The sequence below is a fragment of the Pristiophorus japonicus genome, chromosome 22 (genome assembly GCF_044704955.1).
Source record: "Pristiophorus japonicus isolate sPriJap1 chromosome 22, sPriJap1.hap1, whole genome shotgun sequence".
Lineage (NCBI taxonomy): Eukaryota > Metazoa > Chordata > Chondrichthyes > Pristiophoridae > Pristiophorus > Pristiophorus japonicus.
Genome location: NC_091998.1, coordinates 24,662,235 through 24,687,887, shown reverse-complemented (window position 1 = coordinate 24,687,887; position 25,653 = coordinate 24,662,235). Strand labels below are relative to the sequence as shown.

The following is a 25,653-nucleotide window of genomic DNA, read 5'->3' as shown; positions in this document are numbered from 1 at the left end:
TAGGAGCATTGCAACAAAACACCGACCCAAGTGAAAAATAATGGAGTACAAATCTACGCTACCATCAATACTAAGAAAAAAAACATTTTGTAAAGGAACTGCAAGAGCTATAGGCGAACTAGGGGGAAATGTGCCATGTAACTGGGATAGCACAGAGCTGAGGTGAGATGCTATTTGGAAGACTGTGTACCGTCAATTTACCAACCGTCTGATGATCAGGTCAGAGGGAAGACAAATAGCAGAAGTTTGTCATTCAGCCACTGCATACTGTAATCATTCAAATCAAAATGATTGCATCTTCATGACTTGCAGAGACAAACTGCTGAACTTGAGTTTCATGATCAATATAACAGAACTGAAGTTATCTAACTCCACAATTTTTACTGCAGGAATCCTCAAATCAATTGAGTACCTGTAACATTCTAGCATTGTTTGTGAATTCATTGATCATCCTTGTGCTGTGAATACTTCAATCAATAGATTTTTAAAATTGAGAAATGGTTTATCTTGCATGGAGTATACTAGATTTACTCCACACCACTTTTACACTAAGCTGGCAATCAAGGGAATGTAGATAAATCAAACTATATCTAGTTTGAATATAGGAAAATGGCACTTCCAGTTATAGTGCTTAAACTGACACACAGCCTAATTAATGAGGCATTCTTTGGGATCTCAGCCTACTGTGGTACTGGATCTTTAAGAAAATTCAGGCTTAGCACAAGACCAATGCACTAGTTGAGTTATCAAATAGTGTACAAGTCACATTCCTATTTTATATTAGCCTCTCCAATAAAAGCCATTTAATTTGCACCCTTACGATTCAAGAGATTAAAACATGCACCCAATAGCCATTTATGCCCCAAGTTGTACAGTAATCATATTGCAACTTTGAAGCTCCTTGTTCGTTTGCTCTTCATGGAAATGGGAACACACAAAACATCTTGCACACTTAACGTTTCCTGAAATTAAATAGTTTCTAATACTTACCAATGCAAATGGGCCAGGACAATATTTCAGAAAAAACAACATTACACCAACGGTGTCAGGGATACAATACCCAAAGTTTAATGTGAAATTTCCCCATTTAAAAAAATAAAAAGTTGAGTAACTTTCCCCTCCTCTTTTCCCTTCTCCCACCTAAAATTTAAGTCCCACATAATTAAAAAAAAATGAAGTGATTTTACAAGGTCAAATTATGAAGTGGTCTCCTGTATTAAAACGATTAGTGCACACATCGTTCCCAATTAATTGGTCACTTCACAACATAAACCAGATTTAGTGGTGATTGAATAAGTATTAAATATCAGGAAAAATATTACTGTTTAGGAGGGGCACAGGTTAGGTCTTGTAAACATTTATAATGTGTTACTTTGCATGCATTACAATTGCTTTTCTGTCCTCTAGTTATATTAAATTTGCAGCATACATGTTACAGTACATATTAAATCATTTCTACAAAAAAAATGTAGAACAATGAACAACGCAGGCATTATAATGCACCCAAAAAAGACAGTTCAATAAATACAGTTTGTACTTTACAAATACATGCAGCGACGCTCTATTAAAAGGCATTTAATTGTAGCTGCCTTTACTGCACCTTGAGTTTGTGATACCGAGTAGTTACTGGCACAATCCAAGCGTTAGAAAAGTGGGCAGCCAACAATTTGGCTCATTAGAAAGGCTTCTTCATGCAACAAGAAGTCTGAGAAACCGCTGAGTAGGTGTCACAGTACCAGTATGTACCACAGTACAATCTTCAAACTTACAGCACATGATCCAGACACATTCAGTTTTAAGTAAATTAGAAGGCAATCATGCAGTTGGTTAGAAGATTCGTAGAACTGAAGAATTAGTAGGATTGGTTTTTTTTTGTTCTTAATTGGAAAGCAGTCTTGTTGCAGAAATGCTGGAAAACGGAGTTTACTTTGTTATTTTTAGACATGGCTGCTCATGTCTATAATGCATTATGTGAACAGCAGTCTGATGCCACCAATAGAACATTAAAACTACCAAGAAATGCCACCATTGGTGACTACAGCCAAAGTAATTCAAGTATCCACCTAGAAAACAAGAACTCTTATTAGAATGCAAGTAGCAAAACAAAATGGAAGGAATCACTAACCCTCTCCACAATGCACATTCTGTTCTAACCCCAAACACGCAACGCTGCACTCTTCCCTTTAGTTCCAAACATGAATACACCCGACTGTAACGTTAGAGAATACCATTATAAATAGTGAAACGTTACTAAATGCTACGACATTTCTCATCATGTATGTTGTGATGTCTCATCATCATAGGCGGTCCCTTGAAACGAGGATGACTTGCTTCCACGCCAAAAAAAGGCCGAGTTCACAGGTGTTTCAATGAAGGACCCGAACTACATCCTGAAGGGTGGAAGATGCCTGTGCGTGGATTTTTTTAACGTATGGTGGCCGTTGCACACCAGCCACCACGGGCTTGACAGAACTAGGTCTTGGTTCAGTGGCAAGGATTACCCAAAACAACTAGAGACTTGCTCTGCTGCACGGACCTAGTGCGCACACGTATCGCAGTGTGGGCTGGCCCGTGCTGCCCCTGGGCCCCAAACTCACGCCTCCCCTGGGCCCCGATCACATTCCTCTACAGTCTCTCGCCGCTCCTTCGCCCCGACCTCGCCGCCCCTGCTGTATCTGCTCACGCTCCAATCACCGACCTGGACTTTGATAACGTCACTTTTCACAGCCGTCCTGCACCAGACCGCGCTGTACCTTGAAGTGGCCTCCATGCTGCCCATGGCTGCTACTCGCCCCCCCACCCCACCCCACCCATGGCCCTGACCCGCTGCCGATGCTCCCTCGCAGGTCGGGGCCTCCACGCTATTACATCACCATCGTAATGTAGGAAACACGGCAGCCACAAACAGATGATGACCAGATAATCTGTTTTTTTAGTTTTTATGGCCCCGACCTGCCGCTGATGTTGTGATGTCTACACTTAAATAGCTCGCGGTTAAACAGAGCACTGGTCATGTTTCGACAAAATGTCGCTAGGAAACGGTGCCAGTTTTCTGCCTTTACCCCATCTTCCCTGAAGGCAGTTATCAGTTGTTGGGGTACAGCTTCAGGAGGGGTAGCAGATCTCTTGTCCCGAGTTCAGGGGCCCAGTCTTCTTGTGTGAACCGAGCACAAGTGTCGCTTCCTGGTATTGCTCCCCTCCCTATGCCAAGTCAATTATAGCGTCTCCACTGCTGACTTACCCGAGGTTGATTAATTCATTACGTGCCAATAATTGAACTCTAAACTGCATTTTACATTAAACATACAGGTACTAGTTTGTCCTGCACATTCTGCTTTGCAAGAATACTTTGAATCTCTGATGAAAAGATGTGTGTACGATCAGTACAAATTCTCACTATCCTACTCGACTAGTCCATGGTTTGTGAGTCTCTGTATGATCATATACAGCCACTGTGTGTCTCCTTTGTCGCACTGCACAATTTACCCTGGTGCTAAGACTGAGCGAGCGAGGGCAGTCACGTGTGGTGTTCCCCTGGTTGAAGTTCTCCTCCCTGAGCTGGCCTGCTCTGGTGCTGTCGAGGCATTCCACCCACTAGCCCCGTTAGGAACAACTGAGAACAGATTACTGAATGCTTACCAAGCCGAAAATTCAAACGTCTAACTCTTGATCCAATCACCAGACCAGTAGGACCAAGGACATTTACAGCACAGGAGGTGGCAGTCAGGCTCAGTGTCTGTGCCAGCTCTTTGCTCATCTCCGTTTTCTTACTCTAGCCACCATCCTGTATTTTTCTCGGCTTCAAATATCTAACCACTTTTCCCTTCAAAAACACAATTGTCTCTGCTGCAACTATTCCCTCATCGTCTCTCTATGTACAGACAACACTGCAAGCCTTCCTCCTCCAAGGATTGCTGGCCCCTCATTACGGATTCCCAAAGGAGAGGAAGCCATTCCTTATTCACCCCATTGAAATGCTTAATCATGTTTTAAAAAACCTATTAATCTGCTCTCAGGTTTCTCTGCTCCAGGGCCATAGTCCCAGAATCTCAGTCTCTCCTCATAAGCAAAGTTTTCCATGCCTGATATCGTGGTGAATCCACACCATACACATAACATGGTTTAATGTCGCTTTTATAATGGAGTGCTCAAAACTGCACTTCCTCCTCATACTGTGGCTTAGCCATTGGCTTGTACAAACTTTATACCTCTTTGCTTTTGACAGAATCTGAGAATTCACTTCCACAGTAAAAAGTGAACCAATAAACCACACACTGAAAGATTAGTTCAAATTCTAAATACACAACCTTTGTTGTCCCGACACCTAGGGATGGGAAGCATATCTCTAATTCCGAAATGGGCATAATTCTGGAGAGTCAGTATATAAAATATTAAAAGTTTACTCTTGTAAAGCATCCAGCTTCAAAAAGCTGCAGTAAAAAACCCAATTAAAAACAAAACATTTCATGATGCGGGTGTCGCTGACCAGGCTGGCAAAGAGTGGGCGAGAGGGAGGGAGCGAGGGGGCGCGAGGGAGGGAGAGTGTGGGGTGAGAGGGAGGGCGCGAGGGGGAGGAGAGCGGGGTGCGACAGGAGAGAGGCGGGCGGAAGAGCGGGGGGGGCGGGAGAGAAGATAGAAAGAAGAGAAAGAAAAGAGAAAAATAACTTGCATTTATGTAGCACCTATCACGACCTCATAATGTGCTAAAGTGCTTTACAGCCAATATGGTTTCATCATCATTGTAATGTAGAAAATGTGGCAGCCAATTTGTGCACAAGTTCCACCAAGGAGGAAAGACACTCTGCAGTTTACTCCTCAAAGGAATTGCCCGAGGTTGCTGTGCAGTATGTAAATAATTACGTGGAATCATAATACCATGTAGAAATAGCATTCTCCAAGATAGTCTCAATCTGACACCGACTCTCACTTGCCTGCCCTGGGCACACTGACGATAACTTCGAGCGATAAATTAGTTTGTGGCAGAGTAAGTTGACGGTCATTTCTTTGGTGAGCCTTACCACAGGGCACTTCGTCCCTTGACGTACCTGGCATAGTCCGCCTGCCCAGTGGTGGAAAAATACTAAACAAAATAGTCACTGCAAAACACTCCATTCCCTGTGGACAGCACAGCAAGATTATACCCTGGGGCAAAGGCAGCTATAACAAGGGAGAGATTGTGGGTTCCTTCCAGGAATTCAGACTGTCTTATCATAAAGTGAAGCTGAGCTACATTAGGTTCGATGGTGTATATGGGAAACCTCGCCACTTGATCATGAAAGAGCAAGGGATGGCTGCAAGTAAAGACAGACAATGTAACGTAACACTATTGTGCATCAGAGGCTGTCCCAGTTCACACAGGGATTCTATACCCAGGATTTCAATCACTTTCTAAGTTTGCATGGATCCAGTTATTACAGAGTAAGAAACAAAGTAAAACCAGTTGAAAGCACAGAGAAGGAATGCCTGGGGGTGAGGCTGAGGAAGTAGGTTGGGCCTATATTCATTGGAGTTTAGGAGAATGAGAGGTGATCTTATTGAAACATGCAAGATTCTGAGTGGGTAGACACAGAGAGGATGTTTCCCCTCATGGGGGAATCTAGAACTAGGGGACATAGTCTCAGAATAAAGAGTCGCCCATTTAAAACGGAGATGAGGAGGAATTTCTTTTATTTTCGTTCACGGGATGTGGGTGTCGCTGGCAAGGCCGGCATTTATTGCCCATCCCTAATTGCCCCTTGAGAAGGTGGTGGTGAGCCACCTTCTTGAACCGCTGCAGTCCGTGTGGTGAACATGCTCCCACAGTGCTGTTAGGGAGGGAGTTCCAGGATTTTCACCCAACGACGATGAAGAAACGGCGATATATTTCCAAAACAGGATGGTGTGTGACTTGGAGGGGAAGTGGAAAGTGATGGTGTTCCCATGCGTCTGCTGCCCTTGTCCTTCTCGGTGATGCAGGTCGCGGGTTTGGGAGGTGCTGCCGAAGAAGCCTTGGCGAGTTGCTGCAGTGCATCCTGTGGATGGTACACACTGCAGCCACGGTGCGCCGGTGGTGGAGGGAGTGAATGTTTAAGGTGGTGGATGGGCTGCCAATCAAGCGGGCTGCTTTGTCCTGGATAGTGTCGAGTTTCTTGAGTGTTATTGGAGCTGCACTCATCCAGGCAAGTGGAGAGTATTCCATCACACTCTTGACTTTTGCCTTGTCGATGGCGGAAAGGCTTTGGGGAGTCAGGAGGGTGAGACACTCGCTGCAGAATACCCAGCCTCTGACCTGCTCCTGTAGCCACAGTATTTATGTGGCTGGTCCAGTTAAATTTCTGGTCAACGGTGACCCCCAGGATGTTGGGGGATTCGGCAAGGGTCGTGAATCTTTGGAATTCTCTACCCCAGAGATCTGTGGAGACTGTGTCATTGAACAGTTTTAACATGGAGATACAGATTTTTGAATGATAAGGGAGTCAAAGGTTATGGGGAGCGGACAGGGAAGTGGAGTTAAGGTCAAGATCAGATCAGCCACGATCTTATTGAATGGCGGAGCAGGCTCGGGGGGCCAAGTGGCCGACTCCTGCTCCTATTTCTTATGTTCTTATGTCCTTATTCAGAGGGCTCCCCTATCCTATTTTCAAAAATATGTAACTTCATTAAAAAGTATCCTTTACTTTCTTGAAAAAGGAAGTTAGATTTTAATTTCACAAAGGCCTGCCAGTTCAGGCCTTCTATACATCGAGATGAACCCCGTAACACCACCAATGGCAAATGTCCCAGAGCACCTCCGTTGCACGCAAGGAGGGGAGTCATAAACCAACAACAACTTGCATTTATATAGCGCCCTTAACGTAGTAAAACGTCCCAAGGCACTTTAGAGGAGTGTCAATCAAAATCTGACACCGAGCCACACAAGGAGGTTATTAGGGCAGGTGACCCAAAGCTTGGTCAAAGAGGTCGGTTGTAAGGAGCGCCTTGAAGGAGAAAAGAGAGGTGGAGAGGCAGGGAGGTTGAGGAAGGAAATTTGAGGGCTTTGGGCCCAGACAGCGATCCACAGCTTCCTGAGCCCAGGAAAGCCAGCTGTTTACCTGCTCAGGGTACAGCAGTTCCCGGTCATGCCGTTTCTGATTTCAACACCTGTATTTGGAGGCCAGGAAGCAGAGCTGTGGGAATGTGTATACGCGCAGTTCTACTTTCCCCCCATTCAAGAATAGCGTTGAATGTGCAGCAAACAACCACACTGCTCGTTTATCCTTGTCTAGAAACAGTATCATGATAGGTACCAACAAGGCGGCTGGGGAGGGGGAAGGGGTGGGGGGTAGATTCTAATCATCAGTACTCTTGTGTGCCAGGACATCATGGGATGCACACCCAGTGTGCAAAGCTCTACGCCGGAAGAGCTTAAGATGAGAGTTTACCCCAGTATGTCAGCGGCATTACCTCTGAAGCAAGAAGTTGAATTGGCCTTAATTATTTCTCATTCTAATGCCGATTGTCAGAAAGACAGAAGTTTACAGCGGATACGAGAGGCAAAGTATATTCTTTATTTGGACTGTCGCCGAAGCCTTTCAGCAATCTCCCCTCAGCCTCGATGACCGATGGCGAAATGCTAGGAAGAACTGCGACATACGGAATGGATTCCTTATCGAGGACCCCACAGTACAACCTGAAGGATCAAACCTTCCTCGCAAACAGTGGACAACCATCAACCGCCTCAGAACCAGTCATGGTCGATGCTGCCATCTTCTCCATAGGGGGAAGATTAAAGCATCTCCATCATGCGAGTGTGGAGCTCCTAATCAGACCCTGGGACACATCATTGAGCACTGCCCTCGGAGGGAATTCATAGGCAGCCTACAAGATATCCACGCTATTACACCGGAAGCTTTGTCCTGGATATCAAACTTGGATATTGACGTTAAATTTGCTACTACCATACGAAAGAAGTATTATTCTTTTATATACAGATTAAAAATACCAAAATGGAGAGAGAGAGAGACTTACTTACCAGGAAAGTATCTTTCAGGTACTTTACTGTAATAAAACAGAAATGCCAAACTTGCTAGTAGATACATAACACCTACTCTGGGCGCAAACACCTAGGAGAAAAGGAAGCAGACGTTTCAGAAAATGTGGAAAGATTCAGGATGAAGAGACAAATTCAACAATATACCGCGTGTAAATATCGAGGTTTTAACCCAGAGTGGTCAGGTTCTAGCACATTTGTAGTGTAATTAATTAGTGCCCAATACACATGCATTCCAGAACAGTGAGTAAACAACAACAACTTGTATTTAATTAACGCAGTGAAACATCCCACGGCGCTTCACAGGAGTATTATGCGATAAGAATTTGACACCGAGCCGCATAAGTAGAAATTAGTGCAGCTAAGAGGTAGGTTTTAAGGAGCGTCTTGAAGGAGGAAAGAGAGGTAGAGAGGCGGAGAAGTTTAGGCAGAGAGTTCCAGAGCTTAGGGCCCAGGCAACAGAAGGCACGGCCACCAACGGTTGAGCGATTATAATCAGGGATGCTCAGGAGGGCAGAATTAGAGGAGCGTAGACATCTCGGGGTGTTGTGGGGCTGGAAGAGATTACAGAGATAGGGAGGGGAATTTTGCAATCGAGGCTATGCTTAATCGGGAGCCAATGTAGGTCAACGAGCACAGGGGTGATGGGTGAACGGGATTTGGGAGTTAGGACATGGGCAGCCGGGTTTTGGATCACCTCTAGTTTACGTAGGGTAGAATGGGTCACATTGGGGGGTGCTGAACACCACCTCCCCCTTATGTTCCTGGTGTAAAAAGGATTGAGACACACAAAATGCCATGTGGAAGCAGTGTTTCCCCGCTGTGAGGCACAAACTACCCCAGGCACCCACTCCAAAATACCTGTAGCCACCGCAACAGGTGAATCACAACATGCGAGCCCCGCATTAACAAGGATTCAAATTTTCAACTGTGTGACCCTGTAACTAGCTATTTCATCAGTAATTCTTAGCATAAACATTATTCTGTAATTGCTTTGAAAGATATCAAATTCTGTAAAATAAACCACACAGGATATTGACATTCTCAAACGTGTGCTGCAATGCTCCATTTTCTCCATCCACAAGATGGAATAATTTTGTACTGACCAATCTTGATTGTAAAATATTGGTTATTAGGCTCAAGGGGTTGGTCGCTCAATGAGTATAGCACCTTCATGTATCTGGATGCACACTCATGATGAGGCTTCATTGGTTCCTCAAAATATTCCACTGCTCGATTGCTAAACTCCACCCTCCTTTGATATTGTTATTGACCACTCAAAAGAAGCTTGATTGGTTTGAATGAATCTTCTCAAAAAGCGCCCTAGTTAGGATGGGCTTTGGGCCATTCTTGTTGCATTGAATGTGGATGACTTATTACGAACCACAGTCTTCATTGTAGTAGGAGTTGGCATCATTCCCGGTGCATCAGAACGTGAAGCACATGTATCCACTGTCACTGAATTTGTTTACCCATCGATTGAATCTCTGGCAACTGATATTGGGAACTTGGAGTGTGGAATTCACCAGGGAGTCTCAGAGTTTCACATTTTGTATACGCACATGTCCTTCTGTACATTTTACTACTTTGCACAGCTCCCTGCAGCATTATAAATACTTATTGCAAAGTACTGGGCTGAAGCTTCACCTCAATAATTCAGGGACGCATTCCTCTTTCAGCACCAAGCAGATTCAGGTTTCTCAGCATCAATGCTTGGTTGAAATGGGAGATAGACAGGGCAACATTTCCAACAGCTTTACATGCTATGACATATGGGCCAAGGAATACATTCTTAATCACTGGCTCTACACAGAACAGGAAAAGAAAAGTTAAACACGAGGGAGAAAGGAATAGAAGGCTATGCAGATGAGGTTAGATGAAGAACATAAACATAAGAAATAGGAGCAGGAGTAGGCCATTTGGCCCCTCGGGCCTACTCTGCCATTCAATAAGATCGTGGCTGATCTGATCTTGGCCTCAACTCCACTTCCCTGCCCGCTCTCCATAACCCTCGAGTCCCTTATCATTCAAAAATCTGTCTACCTCTATCTTAAATATATTCAATGGCCCTGCCTCCACAGCTCTCTGGGGTAGAGAATTCCAAAGATTCACAACTCTCTCAGAAGAAATTCCTCCTCATCTACGTTTTAAATGGGCGACCCCGCATTCTGAAACTATGCCTCCTAGTTCTAGATTCCCCCACGAGGGGAAACTTCCTCTCTGTGTCTGCCTGGTGAAGCCCCCTTAGAATCTTGTACGTTTCAATAAGATCATCTCTCATTCTTTTAAACTCCAATGCGTATCGGTCCAACCTGCTCAACCTTTCTTCATAAGACAAGCCCTTCATCTCAGGAATCAACCTCGTGAACCTTCTCGAAACTGCCTCCAATGCAAGCAAGGTGGGAGCAACTTCCCAAGCAGAGGGATTGGACAGCAGTTCTTTCAAATATGTCCTGGATAATGGCTAGGTTCCAAAGCTGCCAGGGGTCTTCTGTTTGCACAGATTTTCCTATCAGTTATCCCACAATCAACTGGACTCACCTTTTGCTTGGGTGGACATTAAGGGCTAGACTTTCCACTATGATCGCTATCACAAATGTTTATTTATTTTTTAGGATTGCTGGAATATCGCCCATTTTAAAAAACACTAGTTTCAGCTTTTTATTTTGGGCGATAGTCTTAGCGATGTATTCAGTCGTGCAAGGCTGGTGTCCATAGCAACGGCCGTTCTCCGCATGCGCATGTTTTTTTTAAGCAAAGAAGTTTCCCTGCGAGTCAGGAGTTCAGGGGTCATCTGCACGTGCTCAGAAGAGTCAAAGAGAGCGAGAGAGAGAGGGGAGTGAGAAAGAAGCAGTGATCGGAGTTAGTTGTAATTTGAGCATTGTCTCTGTTCTTTAAACTTGAGTCTTAAATCTTGGAGGTGTTTATCTAAAATGTCCAGCGAAACAAGTGGGCAGCAGGAGGAGCTGTCAGGGAGAAGAGTGAAAGCCTTTTCCGACGAAGGAAATGAGGCCCTCGTAAATGAGGTGTAAAGTCGGTGGGGCGAGATCGCTGATATTGTTTCCTCAGTGTCCCACAATAGGCGTGAGTCAAACTAGTGCCGCAAGAGGTGGAACAGCCTGGTTGCTTTGGCAACAGTAAGTATTAAATTATGAGATTTTCAATTGTAATGATCCACTGAATTAATTAGAGTGCAAGTCTGCCGGATTGTAATGAAGCTGGGTAATCTTGCGTAGCTTCCCTGCTAAGATTTGGACTGGTGTCGGAATCTGCGCCCTTTCAGTCTAATTTATGCACTGTCTCCTTTTGGGTTACGTTGGTGGATGGTATACGACTGAGCACTGAGGGGTCCGGTCACCTTTACCCAGACTGTGTGAGTCTCTCCGGCTGCTGTCACTCACGCAGTGACCCAGCCTGGACTGGAGGAGAGCTGCGCTGGCTCACTGTCTGCCCTGGGACATTAGCTCCGGCCACACGGAGGTCTCTGAGCACAGCCCAGGGACACGGTGCCCCCTCCCATTACACTCCTGTCATTGCCAAGCTCACCAGCGGTCCTGATTCTCCCCCTCCCCCGGGGGACCTCCATCAATTCAAATAAACCGCGTACCTCCCCTCAGGCGCCAAATTGCAAGGCCCGTGAATGGGGCCCTTCCTGGAGATTTTACGCGAGATGTTTGGTGTCAAGTATTAGTTCCTAAACATGATCTTATTAAATATTTTCTCTGAACGTAGATGTTATAACCATGCATCCATTGTGGATACAAACCATATTGGCATATAACATTAGAATCTGTTGTCTTTCCGTAATAGTAGCAAGTCAATTAGCTTATGCCATGCTCTTGTCACGTTTGCAGAAGAAGATGTCTAAGAATCGGGCGGAGCACCGGAGGAGGCCCTGCTGAACTGCAGCTGCTAACTGACTTGGAGGAACATGCTGCAGCACTAGTGGGCAGCCACAATCGTTCTGCCACCCGAGGTGGTACAGATCCCATTGTTCCGCCATGTGAGTAATGTGTAAAGCAGTGGGTAATTTAAAGTAACTTAATGGCATTTCATTATAATATAATGAATGATGTCATGTTATGCATGCAGCTTCTGTACTACTCTCAGGCTAAGAACAGAAGAAATAGGAGCAGGAGTAGGCCATTTGGCCCCTCGAGCCTGCTCCGCCATTCAATAAGATCATGGCTGATCTGATCATGGACTCAGCTCCACTTCCCTACCCGCTCCCCATAACCCTTTACTCCCTTATCGCTGAAAAATCTGTCTATCTCTGCCTTAAGTATATTAAATGACCCAGCCTCCATAGCTCTCTGGGGCAGAGAATTCCATAGATATATAACCATATGATTTAATCATATGTAACGTCTCTCGTTCATTTATTGCAGTAGTGTTGCTCCTCGTACATATGCCAGCGCAGCGCAAGCATTCTCATGTCTACCCTTCTCTTCTATAACCTCAATTATGTTTTGCAGCTACCCAGACTCCCGAGGTGCAAAGGGAGGCCATTGCAGGTGAAGAGGAAACAACTGAGGAAGAGGAAGATGAGCACCTGTCATCTGTTGTACCTGCAGCCACGTCTTCATCGACGGATGAAGTAGTGGGGCCAAGCGGCTTGCAGCAGGCCACTCCAAGGCATCCAGTGCCCACACTGACCCTACGGAGGTTGAATCGGCGAGGTAGGCACGCGCCGCGATGAACAGATCCAAACGAGGATATGGTCTCACTGCCAAGGGCGAGCGCTGACATAGGTCGAGAGCTCCTCCAGGTGCTTGGTGGGTTGACCCGAAACATTGCCACAATGTCCGTACGAATAATAAAGGGGCATGGATCAGATAGTTGTGGCAATGGGGCAAACGACCGACTATGTCCATGCCTTGTGGCTTGCGATAGTGTCGGGAGACGGCACTGCACCCCAAGGTGCCATCCCACCAAGCACCAGGACAGATGCGAGACAGGAGGAAGAACTTCCTTCTGACTCAGAAGACGTTTCTTATGAGCTGCTGACTCAAGAGTTTTGCTGCTGCGTAACTACCATGGGCTTTTCCAGTGTTGCGGGGTGGTGAGGGGTGCGTGGGGGCATGGGTTCATTGGCAGGCTGATTGTCCTCCCAGAGTTCCTCGTCATCCTCCTCCTCCACCTCCCCTCTCTCCTGAGGTGGACCGGCAGTCCCATCTGGCAACTGTTGGCCTCTCCTCATAGCTAGGTTATGCAACATGCAGCACACCACAATAAACTCAGCAACCTGCTCAGGGTGGTATTGTAGGCTGCCTCCTGAATGGTCCAGGCATCTGAAGCGCTGCTTAAAAACTCCAATTGTCTTTTCGTGTAGCTATATGGCTTTCATTGTAGCGCTTCTCGGCTTCCGTCTGGGGCTTATGCAGCGGGGTCATGAGCCAGCTGGCAAGGCCATATCCTTTATCCCCCAGCATCCAACCGTGACTTGTGGCTGACTGTTAAACAGGTCAGAGACAATGCTCTCACAAAAGATGTGTGCATCATGAATGCTGCCTGGAAAATTTGCATTTACTCCAATGATTATTTGCTTGTGGTCGACAACGAGCTGCACATTCAGGGAGTGGAATCCCTTTCAGTTCCGAAACACCCCTGGTGCTCGCAGGGCGATGTGCATATAGTCTATTGCTCCCTGCACCTTGGGGAAGTTTGCTATTCGCGAGAACCCCAAAGCCCTCTCAGTCTTTTCCTCCTCATAGGGAAGTTTATAAAGTCCATCCTGCGAGCATAAAGGGCTTGTGTCACCTGTCGAATGGAGCAATGTGTGGTGTGCTGAGAGATACCGCAAATGTCGCCAGCTGAGGCCTGAAAGGAGCCCAATACATAGAAGGAAAGTGCCGCAGTAACCTTAACCTCAACAAGCAGTGCGGTCCTGATGGTGCTGGTAGACTGCAGATCTCCCTTAATTAGCTGGCATATCTCAGCTAATGCACATGTTATCGGACTAGTTCAGGTATGATTGCTTATCTCTGTAAATGCGTTGGGTGTAACGTCTCCTCCTCCACAGCAGTCTGCTACCTCTTTGATTAGGCACATAATGCTCTTCAATAAACCTTCTCCCATCTCTATTCTGCAGCATGTGATTAATGATCAATACAGTTTGAGAAATTACAGGCCCCATCACTATAAATGCCCTTAATTTGTCCTCAACAGATACAAATGTGATTAGATGATTGGCAAGAGTCAAAAAGGCCTTAAAATCACTTACAAACTGATTCTCCTCACAAGCACTTGAAGCAGCCTTTCAGTACAGATCCTCCGAGTTAGAAAATGGCGTCCATAGTGCCGAGTTAAGGTCAGGTGATTGCAGCTTTTCTTCAGCGACTTTTTCGGTCAGCGATCATTCCTTGAATTGTGAGAGAAATGCCGAGAGTAGCGGTTGGCGATAATGTGGGTGATAATCGGGCGCAAGTTTCCATTTTCAGCACTATTCGCAGCCTTGCACACGATCGACGTCATAGGCCGGGCGATGCAGCACATTCATGTGAGCCGAAAGTTGGGCCAGCGATAAATGGGCTATAACTGGGCGCTAGTTTCCACTTTTTAGGAAATATGGGCAATAAATAGCCTGCATCTCGGCGCTTATATGGGCGCTAAATGGGCGATATGTGCCGAAAGTCTACCCTAAGTTTCTTCAAAGCAATTGATGTCAATTCCATGTCCTCAAAAACCTCTCCTCTACATCCCCTTATGAGGCAATTCTAATGCCCCCGACCACCATCACAGGAGTTTTGAGGGGATGGGATGTAAACGACTGGGCCACCTATCGCACGTGTTAAAGAATGGAGTCTTACATTCTTATCACCAACTGCAGACAACTCGCAATCTTTCAAGGGTGATCTCTACAAAATGAGACACTTTCTGACTTAGGGATATGTGTCAACAAAAATTACTCACGATTGAATTAAGGATCTGAGCTTATGCAAAAGTCAACTAATTTCATTCCACTAATTCCTTTTACCTTCTGAAAAAAAAATCTGATCCAAATTGTGTGAAATGGTCACTTGTACGGTATGTCAGCACAGTCAGAGTTAGAAGACAGGAAGTTCATCATTTTCACCATGTTTATTCTTCCCCTGCCTGGCTCAACAGCTGTAACTCATTGGTTCTGGTAACTTACCTGTGCAACTACATTGCTGTGGGTATCATGAGGACCTGTCCAATTATGCACTCTATTTGGGCAAGCGTCCTCCTGACTAGATCCATAAAATCCTTCATTTATACTTGATCTTTGAACCCAAACATCACCATTGGGCATTCACAGAAACCTTCATCTACGAGAGCCAGCCAATATCTTGCTGGTTACAGCTACATAGCCCATCACGGTGATGTGCCATTGATTCCAAATCCCAGCCCTTTAACACGGGCTCAGTCTCTACTGTGAATTAAAAATAAATCCTACTCCCCCATTACTTGGACCAGAAGAGATCCCTCTTACTTTGGCCACCAATACTGGACTATTGCCTGGAGGACGGGTTGGAATCACTCACTACAAGCAGTAGGCCTGGCAGCAAGAGTCTGTGGCAGGACACATCTGGAATGACACTGTGCATCCAAGGAATTACAGTTCAGTAACAGCACAGGAAGTGGGAAAGGAAAACAGAACAGAAATAAAGCAACGACATGCCATTTTATTCTCCTGCAGGAGTTTTGCTTCGTTGCAGGTTTTCCGTACTAACATTGTTGGAATACTTGTCTTGCCTATGCATGTTATTGACACATTCATTCAAAGGAAAATAGATTAAAAAGCAGGAACACAAAGGGACAGCACAGGTGTTTTATTCAGGAGTCAGTTGCTCTTGATATCCAATATCCCCAAAGCAAAATTGCACAACAAACCAAACGCAACAAAGGATAACCATTAACACATCTAACACCTCCTCCTTCAATCCACAATGTAAGATTCATGAGTGCATACAGTCAACCTCTGAACAAAACCTTACTAATATGATTATGGAAGACTCGCTATAAGCAATAAAATTAAGATTAAAGCTACTTCGACAACAGGTATCTTGGAGCGACTTCAAACCAGTCCTCTTAGGATTGACATGATTTCTCCAGTGATTTGAGTTTTGTTTGAGGCTTCTGGTGTTTACTGAATACCTAAATAACATAACTGCCTAGGAACCAATCCTATATTTATACGAGACCTAACATTTCCAGAGAATCAATCTCATTTTTTCTTGATAAGCTTGGTGATTATAAGACAATCAGCAAACAACCATTAGATGTTAAAGACATGACGCAAACTAAAACAACACAAAATGGAATGAAACCCTGGCAGAAAATTGAAATGTATTTTTATACAAGGTGGCCTCCAACCATTGCTCATGGGGTCTGAAGAACCGTGATGCTTAGTTGCTAACCTGGCCTATCCTCTCAAGGCCACCAAGGGGTCTAACTAGATCCTGGGCTTCATGTCTGTTTGTCATATTATAAAAAGGATATAGAGGCACGGGAGAGGGTGCGGAGAAGATTTACAAGGTGGTACCAGAAATGTGCGGGTATACATATTAGGAAAGGATGAACAGGCTGGGTCTCTTTTCTCTTGAAAAAAGGCTGAGGGGTGACCTAATAGAAGTCTTTAAAATTCTGAAAGGTTTAGATAGAGTGGATGCAGAGAGAATGTTTCCACTTGTGGGGAAGAGCATAACTAGAGGCCATCTATATAAGAAAATAACGAAGAAATCCAAGAGGGAATTCAGAAGAAATTTCTTTACCCAGAGAGTGATGAGAATGTGGAACTCGCGACCACAGAAAGTGGTTGAGGCAAATAGTATCGATGCGTTTAAGGGGAGGCTAGACAAGCATATGAGGGAGAAGGGAATAGAGGGTTATGCTTATAGATTTAGATGAGGAAAGATGGGAGGAGGCTCAAGCATAAACACCGGCATGGACTGGTTGGGCCGAATGGCCCGTTTCTATGTTGTATATCCGATGTAATCCTGTGTAATTTCTGTTTTGGAGAGAGAAGTTTGCAGAATGCCAGGTTTTGTACATTTCTGGTCCATTAAACAAAAAACATGCCTTTGTTGCTCATTTGTAATGCTTTTGACACTTTGCAAAGTGAAGTGTGGATTGTGATATCTGCAGGGCAATGTGCGCTTTCAAAACCTTTATATAAATTGATAAGATTAATAGTAATTCAGAGAGTTATTTTCAGGCTGGAATCTAACCTTGAGCATCACTTTGTTCTTGGAGCCACTGGAGGCTTGCGATAATGACCTGGTAATCGCCCTCAATTGCCCATAATTCATTCTAAGTTAGCTTCCTACACTGTTTAACAAATACATTCAGAATGTCTCCAAGTATATTGTGGTAGGTCATTTTTCCTTTCTCCTTGTAATTTTACTCCTCCTGCTCCTGAAAACAGTGACTTGCACCAGGGTACAGTCGCAAGGTGCTGCCAGGCTTTCGGTACCCTGGGAGGGCAGAGACTGAGTGTAAACAGGAGGTGGGACCATGTGGAAGCTCCGGCCTGTTCTTGCCCAATATCCACAACTCCCTGCAATCTAGATTCCAAAATGTCGCCACATTGTTCTCTCTCCAGCACGTGCTTGTTACATCTATACAGGGTATTGGTGAGGCCACACCTGGAATACTGCGTGCAGTTTTGGTTTCCATATTTACGAAAGGATATACTTGCTTTGGAGGCAGTTCAGAGAAGGTTCACTAGGTTGATTCCGAGGATGAGGGGGTTGAGTAATGAGGAAAGGTTGAGTGGGTTGGGCCTCTACTCATTGGAATTCAGAAGAATGAGAGGTGACCTTATCGAAACATATAAGATTATGAGGGGTCTCGACAAGGTGGATGCAGAGAGGATGTTTCCACTGATGGGGGAGACTAGAACTAGAGGGCATGATCTTAGAATAAGAGGCCGCCCATTTAAAACTGAGATGAGGAGAAATTTCTTCCCTCAGAGGGTTGTAAATCTGTGGAATTTGCTGCCTTAGAGAGCTGTGGATGCTGGGACATTGAATAAATTTAAGACAGAAATAGACAGTTTCTTAAATGATAAGGGGAGAAGGGGTTATGGGGAGCGGGCAGGGAAGTGGAGCTGAGTCAATGATCAGATCAGCCATGATCTTATTGAATGGCGGAGCAGGCTCGAGGGGCCGAATGACCTACTCCTGTTCCTATTTCTTCTGTTCTTATGTTAATTGTGGCCAAGCGGAGAGCTGAGCCAACCCAGGTCACAAGGATTGAAACTCGAACCTTCCTGGTCTCTCCGGCTCAATACCGCGCTGGGTAATGCATAAACCTACATCACCTTTAGGCATTTCCCAGTAATCAGAAGCAAATGACACCGCAGTATGTAATCGCATCGTAAAGATTTCCACAGAATCACCCAAGCTGGAGCCGTACTAGAATCCTTCCTACCTTAACAACTGGCTCCCCGATGCCTCCATTCTGAAATATCCAGTGAACTGTGGGGATTAATCCATAGGCAGCGATAAAGCAGAAAAGTAGAATGCGCAGCTTGTGGCAATGCTGGGAGGCATACTGCGGGTGGATTTGTGTGAGGAACATCACAAAAATCATGGCCAGCACGGTTATAAGGTACACTTGTCTCCAATACTGCTTTGAGAAGGAAAGAAAAAACACATAATTACACTCTTAATACTAGGGGCTATTTCACATTATTAAATGCTGATGCCATTTATCAACGACACATTTTCAATTATGCTTTGCTTATGTCTGACATCACGAATATCCATCAGGCATCAACGCTTCATGAGAGACTGGAAAAACAAAACATAACTTTAAAAAGTGCTCCCGCTGCCAATATCACTTTCAAATGGCAATACCTGTACCATTTAATAATGTGACTACTAAACTGAATCAGACCTGTGTAGTTATCTGTGACAGGACTTTGACCAATAACTTCACAGCTTAAGCACACATCATCATCTAGATTTGATTCGTTGGATGATGTGGGCCAAATTAAATTACTTTAATTACATTTAATATACTGTCTTAGATGTGGGTCAGTGGGTAGGACTCTCACCTCTACGTCAGAAGATTGTGGGTTCAAGTCCCAGTCCAAGGACTTGAGCACATAAATCTAGGCTCTGAGGGAGTGCTGCGCTGTCAGAGGTGCCATCTCTCAGATGAGATGTTAAACTGAGGCCCCGACGCACTTGGACCGAGTAGTTTAACGGATGCTGGGTGTTCTTTCGGCATTCAGCCTGAACACTTTCTGGTTAGAAAGGTTAGCAGCTTTCCAGAGGAATACATTTTTTGTGCTTTGTCGGGTGGGCATAAAAGATCCCATGGCACTATTTTGAAGAAGAGCAGGGGAGTTATGCCCGGTGTCCTGGTCAATATTTATCCCTCAATCAACAGCACAAAAACAAATGATCTGGTCATTATGACATTGCTGTGTGTGGGAGCTTGCTGTGCACAAATTGGCTGCCGCGTTTCCTACATTACACTTCAAAAAAATATTTCATTGGCTGTAAAGCGCTTTGGGAAGTCCGGTGGTCATGAAAGTCGCTATATAAATCCAAGCCTTTCTTTCAGTCCTCTCAGTATTACATGAATTCACCAGTGATTTGAGTTTTGTTTGACGCTTCTGTTGTTTACTGAACACCTAAATAACATAACTGCCTAGAAACCAACCCTACATTTAAACGAGATCGCACATTTCCAAGGAATCAATCCCATTTTCTTGATTAGCTTGCAGTGATTATAAGACAATCAGCATAAAAACCATTAGATGTTAAAGAGATGACGCAAACTCAAACAACACAAAATGGGATGGAACCCTGGCAGAAAATTGAAATGTATTTTTATACAAGGTGGCCTCCAACCATTGCTCATGGGTCTGATGAAGAACCGTGATGTTTAGTTGCTAACCCAGCCTATCCCCTTATTGCACTGCTGTTTGCTGTGCACAAATTGGCTGCCGTGTTTCCTACATTATACTTCAAAAAAGTATTTCAAAAGTACTAGTGAAAGGCATTATATAAATGCAAGTCTTGCTTTTTCTCCAGAGTTCTGAAGATTTTTCCCAGTAGGCATACACCCTGTGAGCAGCCCACCCTTGATCAGTTACCCTGCTCAATGTCTACCTCCCCCGACCAGCACTCTGAAACATTCTACTACACGTTGAACCTCTCTTATCCGGAACCCTCGGGACCTGGCCTGATCTGGATAAGGGATTTTTCCCGACAAGGGATGGTCACATTAAATTGGATGGTACAGGTACTGAGCAAGGGGATATCGGGGGTGGCTGGGAGTGGGGGGGTGGCAGTGGATTGCGGGGTCAGGCCAGCGATTGCGGGAGTCGGTAGCGAGGAAGGACTTCAATTTGTTCATGTCGGAGTTCTGCGCACGCGCCATCCGGTGGCCGGGAATGGTTCTGGACGACGGGTGGTTCTGGATGAGGGAGTTCTGGATAAGGGAGGTTCAACCTGTATGTGCAATATTATACAAGTGTAAGTTGTTCTTAAAACAGGTGATTTTGAATAGTTTTCATTTGTTTCATACATTGGTTAGTGAGTGGTTTAACTATCAGCGAACACGAATAATAACACAAAAGGCACAATTGGAGGTACTTAGGCCCGTAACTGTCCTCAGCACTATTGGACAGCTCAGATATACCCTACTCTGAACTGGGTACATGTGGCGGACAAGTATGTGCAAAGTGGTGTGAAGCAAGAATGCTGCCGGTTTGATCACAACAAAAAAACAAATGATCTGCTCATTATCACATTGCTGTTTGTGGGAGCTTGCTGTGCGCAACTTGGCTGCCGCGTTTCCCACATTACAACAGGGACTACCCTCCAAAACATCTTCATTGGCTGTAAATCGCTTTGAGATGTCTGTTAGTCGTGAAAGTCGCTATATAAATTCGAGTCTTTCTTTCAATCTTGCTTTATTCCTTTTGCTAATTTCATGTTCAAGTCTTACCCAATACTCGCTGAAAATCTCACCCAACCATTTGGGCTGGATCCAATCCTGCGCCAAGTTCATCATGCCTACGCACCTCACAATAATTCAACTCGTGCGATGCACTTTGAGACGTTTCGGAGAGGAGTGATGAGACATTCTATATATACACAAGTCTCCTTTTTCCTAAATTAAGGGGTAGTTCCTGTTGTGGGCTTATGCCAGTGAAGATTGTATAAAGTAATTTTACATAGGACTTTAACATTTATCAGATAGAGAAGACATTTCACCTCACCAGACCGTACTGGATTTGAATCAAGGTCCCAGTGGCGGGAGGTCTGTGAACCATCAATCCCACTAAGGTCTAATTTCTATATATTCCACTTACTTAATGAAAGCTTATGATAATTGTAATGTATTTGCTTCATGCGTTCTTTGCTTAAGAATTCAGAGGAACACATTGCTATTTAGAACTAGTTGGTTTATTGGTAAAAGGTTTAACAATCACACTACACATTACCAGTTCATCCACCAGGCTCACAACCACCTGCCTCATCGTGGATCCCCTGAACCCAACTGGCTGGGGTTTTATTGAGTCTTGTGAACATCACGTGACTGGCTAAGCCACTCACAACGCAACGGCTCTACCATCATCATCATCATCATCATCATCAGAGGCAGTCTCTCGAAATCGAGGCAGACTTGCTTCCACTCTAAAAGTGAGTTCTCAGTCCAATACGGGAATTACAGTCTCTGTCACAGGTGGGACAGACACACGTTGAAGAAAAGGGTGGGTGGGGAGTCTGGTTTGCCTACAGCTCTACCAACCTGTGAACATACTCACAGGTGCATACAATTCAATAATTATGTTGAATACTTTTTTGAGTTCAGCAAAAGTTACTTTTGTTTTTAAAAAGAAGCTACTCACCTCAGCACAGTAAAAGGCATAAAAGACTCCTGGAACATAACATCCCAGCATTCCTACTGAGACGCCAGCATAGTCGAGGGCGAGCCACTGCTGGCTGGTTTTCTCCGAGTGGTGGCAGCAGAAGAGGTGGTAGCCCGCTGAACAGAGCATGCAGAACTGCGGATGACAACATCAAACAGTTACACAATACTAGATGTCAAGCTCAACCCACAATATCCTGCGATAGACAATCAGGGATGGTCACCAGCTCGTTCAGTTTCCAAGATCTAATGATTCGGGCCTAGAAGCAAATTTTTAGCAAAATTGGAATCAGATGATTGGCGGGATAAGATTTGTACCCCACGTACACCTGGTCCGGAGGGGAGCGGGCAGGTCGGAGGGCGTCCTCGTCGCACTGCTCCTGGGCATGGCCAAGGTGGCCATTAATCGCTCCAGGCAGCGGGTGGACGAGGGGGTCGCTCGGCACGACTGCCTGCCTCTCTTCCGCGGATACATCTGAGCCAGGGTGTCCCTGGAGATGGAGCACGCGGTGTCCACCAGTACGCTCTCGGCCTTCCGTGAGAGGTGGGCGCCGGAGGGACTGGAGTGCATCATTCACCCCCCGGCAACCAAATTTTAATTTGATTTAAGTTTCCTTTAAAGCTTTATTTGGAAATTTGTGGGTTCTAGTGCCCTTGTCAAAAGGGGCCGCTTGATTTAATATTCTACTTAAAATAGTTGTACGCTGATTTAACCGATTGTGGCTCGAGTGGACCCCCCCGTCCCGAGTTAGTTATATCGTCAGTGCCAGTAAATGGGACGTAACTGATATCCCAGAACACATTTACTACTTTAGACAAGCATTACAATTATAATTAAATGTAAACAATGGGTATAAATTCAAACTATATTGCTCTGTGATCTCTGGCAAAGTCCGAATGAAGCTTTCTCTCTGTCCCTCCTTTTGACTGCAGTCTCCCAACACACAGTGCGGTCTGCTGGTAATATGCTGCCCATAAACATAAAACGTATTTCTCATCACATGCAGTATCATTTAATATTAACTGGGACTTGGTTCTTCCTATTGAAAGCTAGCTAGCTCTTGCTATACAATACTGAATTTGGACACAATGTGGACTATCGTAGAATCTTACAGCACAGGAGGTGGCCATTCCGTCCATCGTGCTAGTGCCGGCTCTGTGACAGAGCTATAAAATTAGCCTCACTCCCCCTGCTCTTTCCCCAAATCTTTTCAAGCATATATTCAATTGCCTTTTGAAAGTTACTAGTGAATCTGTTTCCACCACCCTTTCAGGCAGCGCATTGCAGAAATAGCTTGCCGCGTAAAAAACAAATTCTCCTCGAGTTCTTTTACCAACGATCTTAAATCTGTGTCCTTTGGTTGCTCACCCACCCATCAGTCGAATTTTTTTTCTCCATCTACCCTATTAAAACTGCTCATAATTTTGAATACCCCTCTTAACCTTCGCTGCTCTAAGGAGAATATTCCAAGCTCTTCCAGTCTCGCCACATAACTGAAGTTTCTCATCCCCTGGTATCATTCTGGTAACTCTCCTCTGCATCCTTTCCAAGGCTTTGATATCCTCCCTAAAGTGTGGTGCCCAGAATTGGACACAATACTCCAGCTGGTACACTGGCACTAAATGCCAAGTTGTACGTTGGCACTATATGAGGACCAATACTGAAACCTCCCAACATTCAGAACAATAGCTTCAGGGAGGCACAAGAATTCAGCAACAGGGAAGTGCCCCATTACAACAGTGACTGCACTCCAAAAGTACTTCATTGGCTGCAAAGCGCTTTGGGAGGCCGGGTGCTATATAAATGCAAGTCTTTCTTTTTTTCTCTCTTTCATTTGACTTCCCGCCATGGGACACATGGTGTTGGGGAGAGGGCAGGGAAGTGGAGTTGAGGCTAAGATCCGATCAGCCATGAACTTATTGAATGGCGGAGCAGGCTCGAGGGACCGAATGGCCTACTCCTGCTCCTATTTCTTATGTCCAAACACGGCATTGGTGCGCTAACATGCAATTTCTCTGCCACTCCCCCCCCCCCACCCTCCACCCTCCACCCGCCCCCTTGCTTTTACCATTTTAATGCATACGCTTACCTGGAAACAAAAGCCAAAAATAATGAAAACAATGTAGTCATCCCGGGTACTGTTCGATGACGGCAGCAGGAAGCAAGTATCATGGAGACCCATGAGGAAGAACAAGAAAAAGCCCAGCAAGTGGCTCCATATATTCACACTCTCGTTGGACAGAACAAAGAGGCTGTTTTCAATAGAAGCAGATTGAAAACACAACGTAAGTCAAATACGTGCTCGTTACATTAGAACGCTACAAGATTTACATTTGAACGCTACAAGATTTACATTAGATAGATGTGTGATGTAGACGCGAAAGATACTTTATATTCAAATCACCCGCATTCTCAAATAAATGTCATCTGGGAAAACAAATTATTATAACTCCCTTGTGGCCACAGCACATGAGCAAACGTGAGTCACACTGCAGTAAAAACACAGGAACCAGACGTCAGGAACCATGGGTTCTCATTCTTGCTGATACTCAGTGACTCCCTGTTGCACCTATGTGGAATCTGGGCCTGGGCAGGAACAAGCTTGATAATGGTAACTGTGCTCAGCTGAATGTGCTAGTCAGATTCTGTGGCCTGGCTCACATGCTGCAGGTGAGGTTTTGTATCACTGGTGGACAGAAGGGAACGAATAACCCTATTTTTAACCCCATCATAAAAGCAGTCCCTCGAAACGAGGATGACTTGCTTCCACACAAAAAAGGATGAGTTCACAGGTGTTTCAATGAAGGACCTAATATTCCAGGTCCTGAACTACATCCTGAAGGGTGGAAGATGCCTGTGCGTGGATATTTTTTAACGTGTGGTGGCTGTTGCACACCAGCCACCACACAGGCTTGACAGAGCCAGGTCTTGGTCCAGTGGCAAGGGTTATCCATGATGACTGGAGACCTGCTCTGCTGCATGGACCTAGTGTGCACACATATCGCAGTGTAATAACCAATAAATATCTGATTTACTATAGGATGCTTCCCTTTTATAAGAACTGTGCTCGATACAGGACCTCATTGGTGTTGTGCAGGGGGTACAGATTTGAGCATTGGACCGAGCTCCAAAAGTCCAGGGCTAGAAACATGAATGGTGGGGGTTAAGGGTGGAGGGCAGAACCTACAGGATGCACTGCAGGCTTCTTCGGCAGCAGCTCCCAAACCCACGACCTCTACCACTGATAGGGACAAGGGCAGCAGGTGCCTGGGAACACCATCACCTCCACATTCCCCCCCCGCCCACCCAAGTAGAAGATTGGGAAAATTTTAAACGACAGCAAAGAATGACTAAGAAAGCAATAAAGAAAGGAAAGATAGATTACGAAAGTAAACTTGCGCAAAACATAAAAACAGATAGTAAAAGCTCTTACCGATATATAAAACGGAAAAGAGTGACTAAAGTAAATGTTGGTCCCTTAGAAGATGAGAAGGGGGATTTAATAATGGGAAATGTGGAAATGGCTGAGACCTTAAACAATTATTTTGCTTCGGTCTTCACAGTGGAAGACACAAAAACTATGCCAAAAATTGCTGGTCACGGGAATGTGGGAAGGGAGGACCTTGAGACAATCACTATCACTAGGGGGGTAGTGCTGGACAGGCTAATGGATCTCAAGGTAGACAAGTCCCCTGGTCCTGATGAAATGCATCCCAGGGTATTAAAAGAGATGGCGGAAGATATAGCAGATGCATTCGTTATAATCTACCAAAATTCTCTGGACTCT

The 25,653-nt window shown here is 45.0% G+C and overlaps 1 protein-coding gene across 2 annotated transcripts in view; it reads right to left on the bottom strand.

Annotated features, from left to right (window-relative positions):
• Nucleotides 1-1,443: 1,443 nt before the first annotated feature.
• The window catches only part of LOC139234904 (progestin and adipoQ receptor family member 3-like), a 44,352-nt gene continuing 20,142 nt past the window's right edge, over nucleotides 1,444-25,653 (bottom strand). The window contains exons 3-7 of one of the 2 annotated variants that reach the window (XM_070865768.1): nucleotides 23,956-24,118; nucleotides 21,846-22,001; nucleotides 18,404-18,604; nucleotides 7,991-8,081; nucleotides 1,444-2,063 (exon numbers count right to left, since the gene is read on the bottom strand). In XM_070865768.1, the coding sequence (XP_070721869.1) occupies nucleotides 1,924-2,063; nucleotides 7,991-8,081; nucleotides 18,404-18,604; nucleotides 21,846-22,001; nucleotides 23,956-24,118 (751 nt within the window). In that variant the 3' untranslated portion in view covers nucleotides 1,444-1,923. The remainder of the gene's footprint in view (nucleotides 2,064-7,990; nucleotides 8,082-18,403; nucleotides 18,605-21,845; nucleotides 22,002-23,955; nucleotides 24,119-25,653) is intronic. The other variant, XM_070865769.1, reaches the window with a different exon arrangement.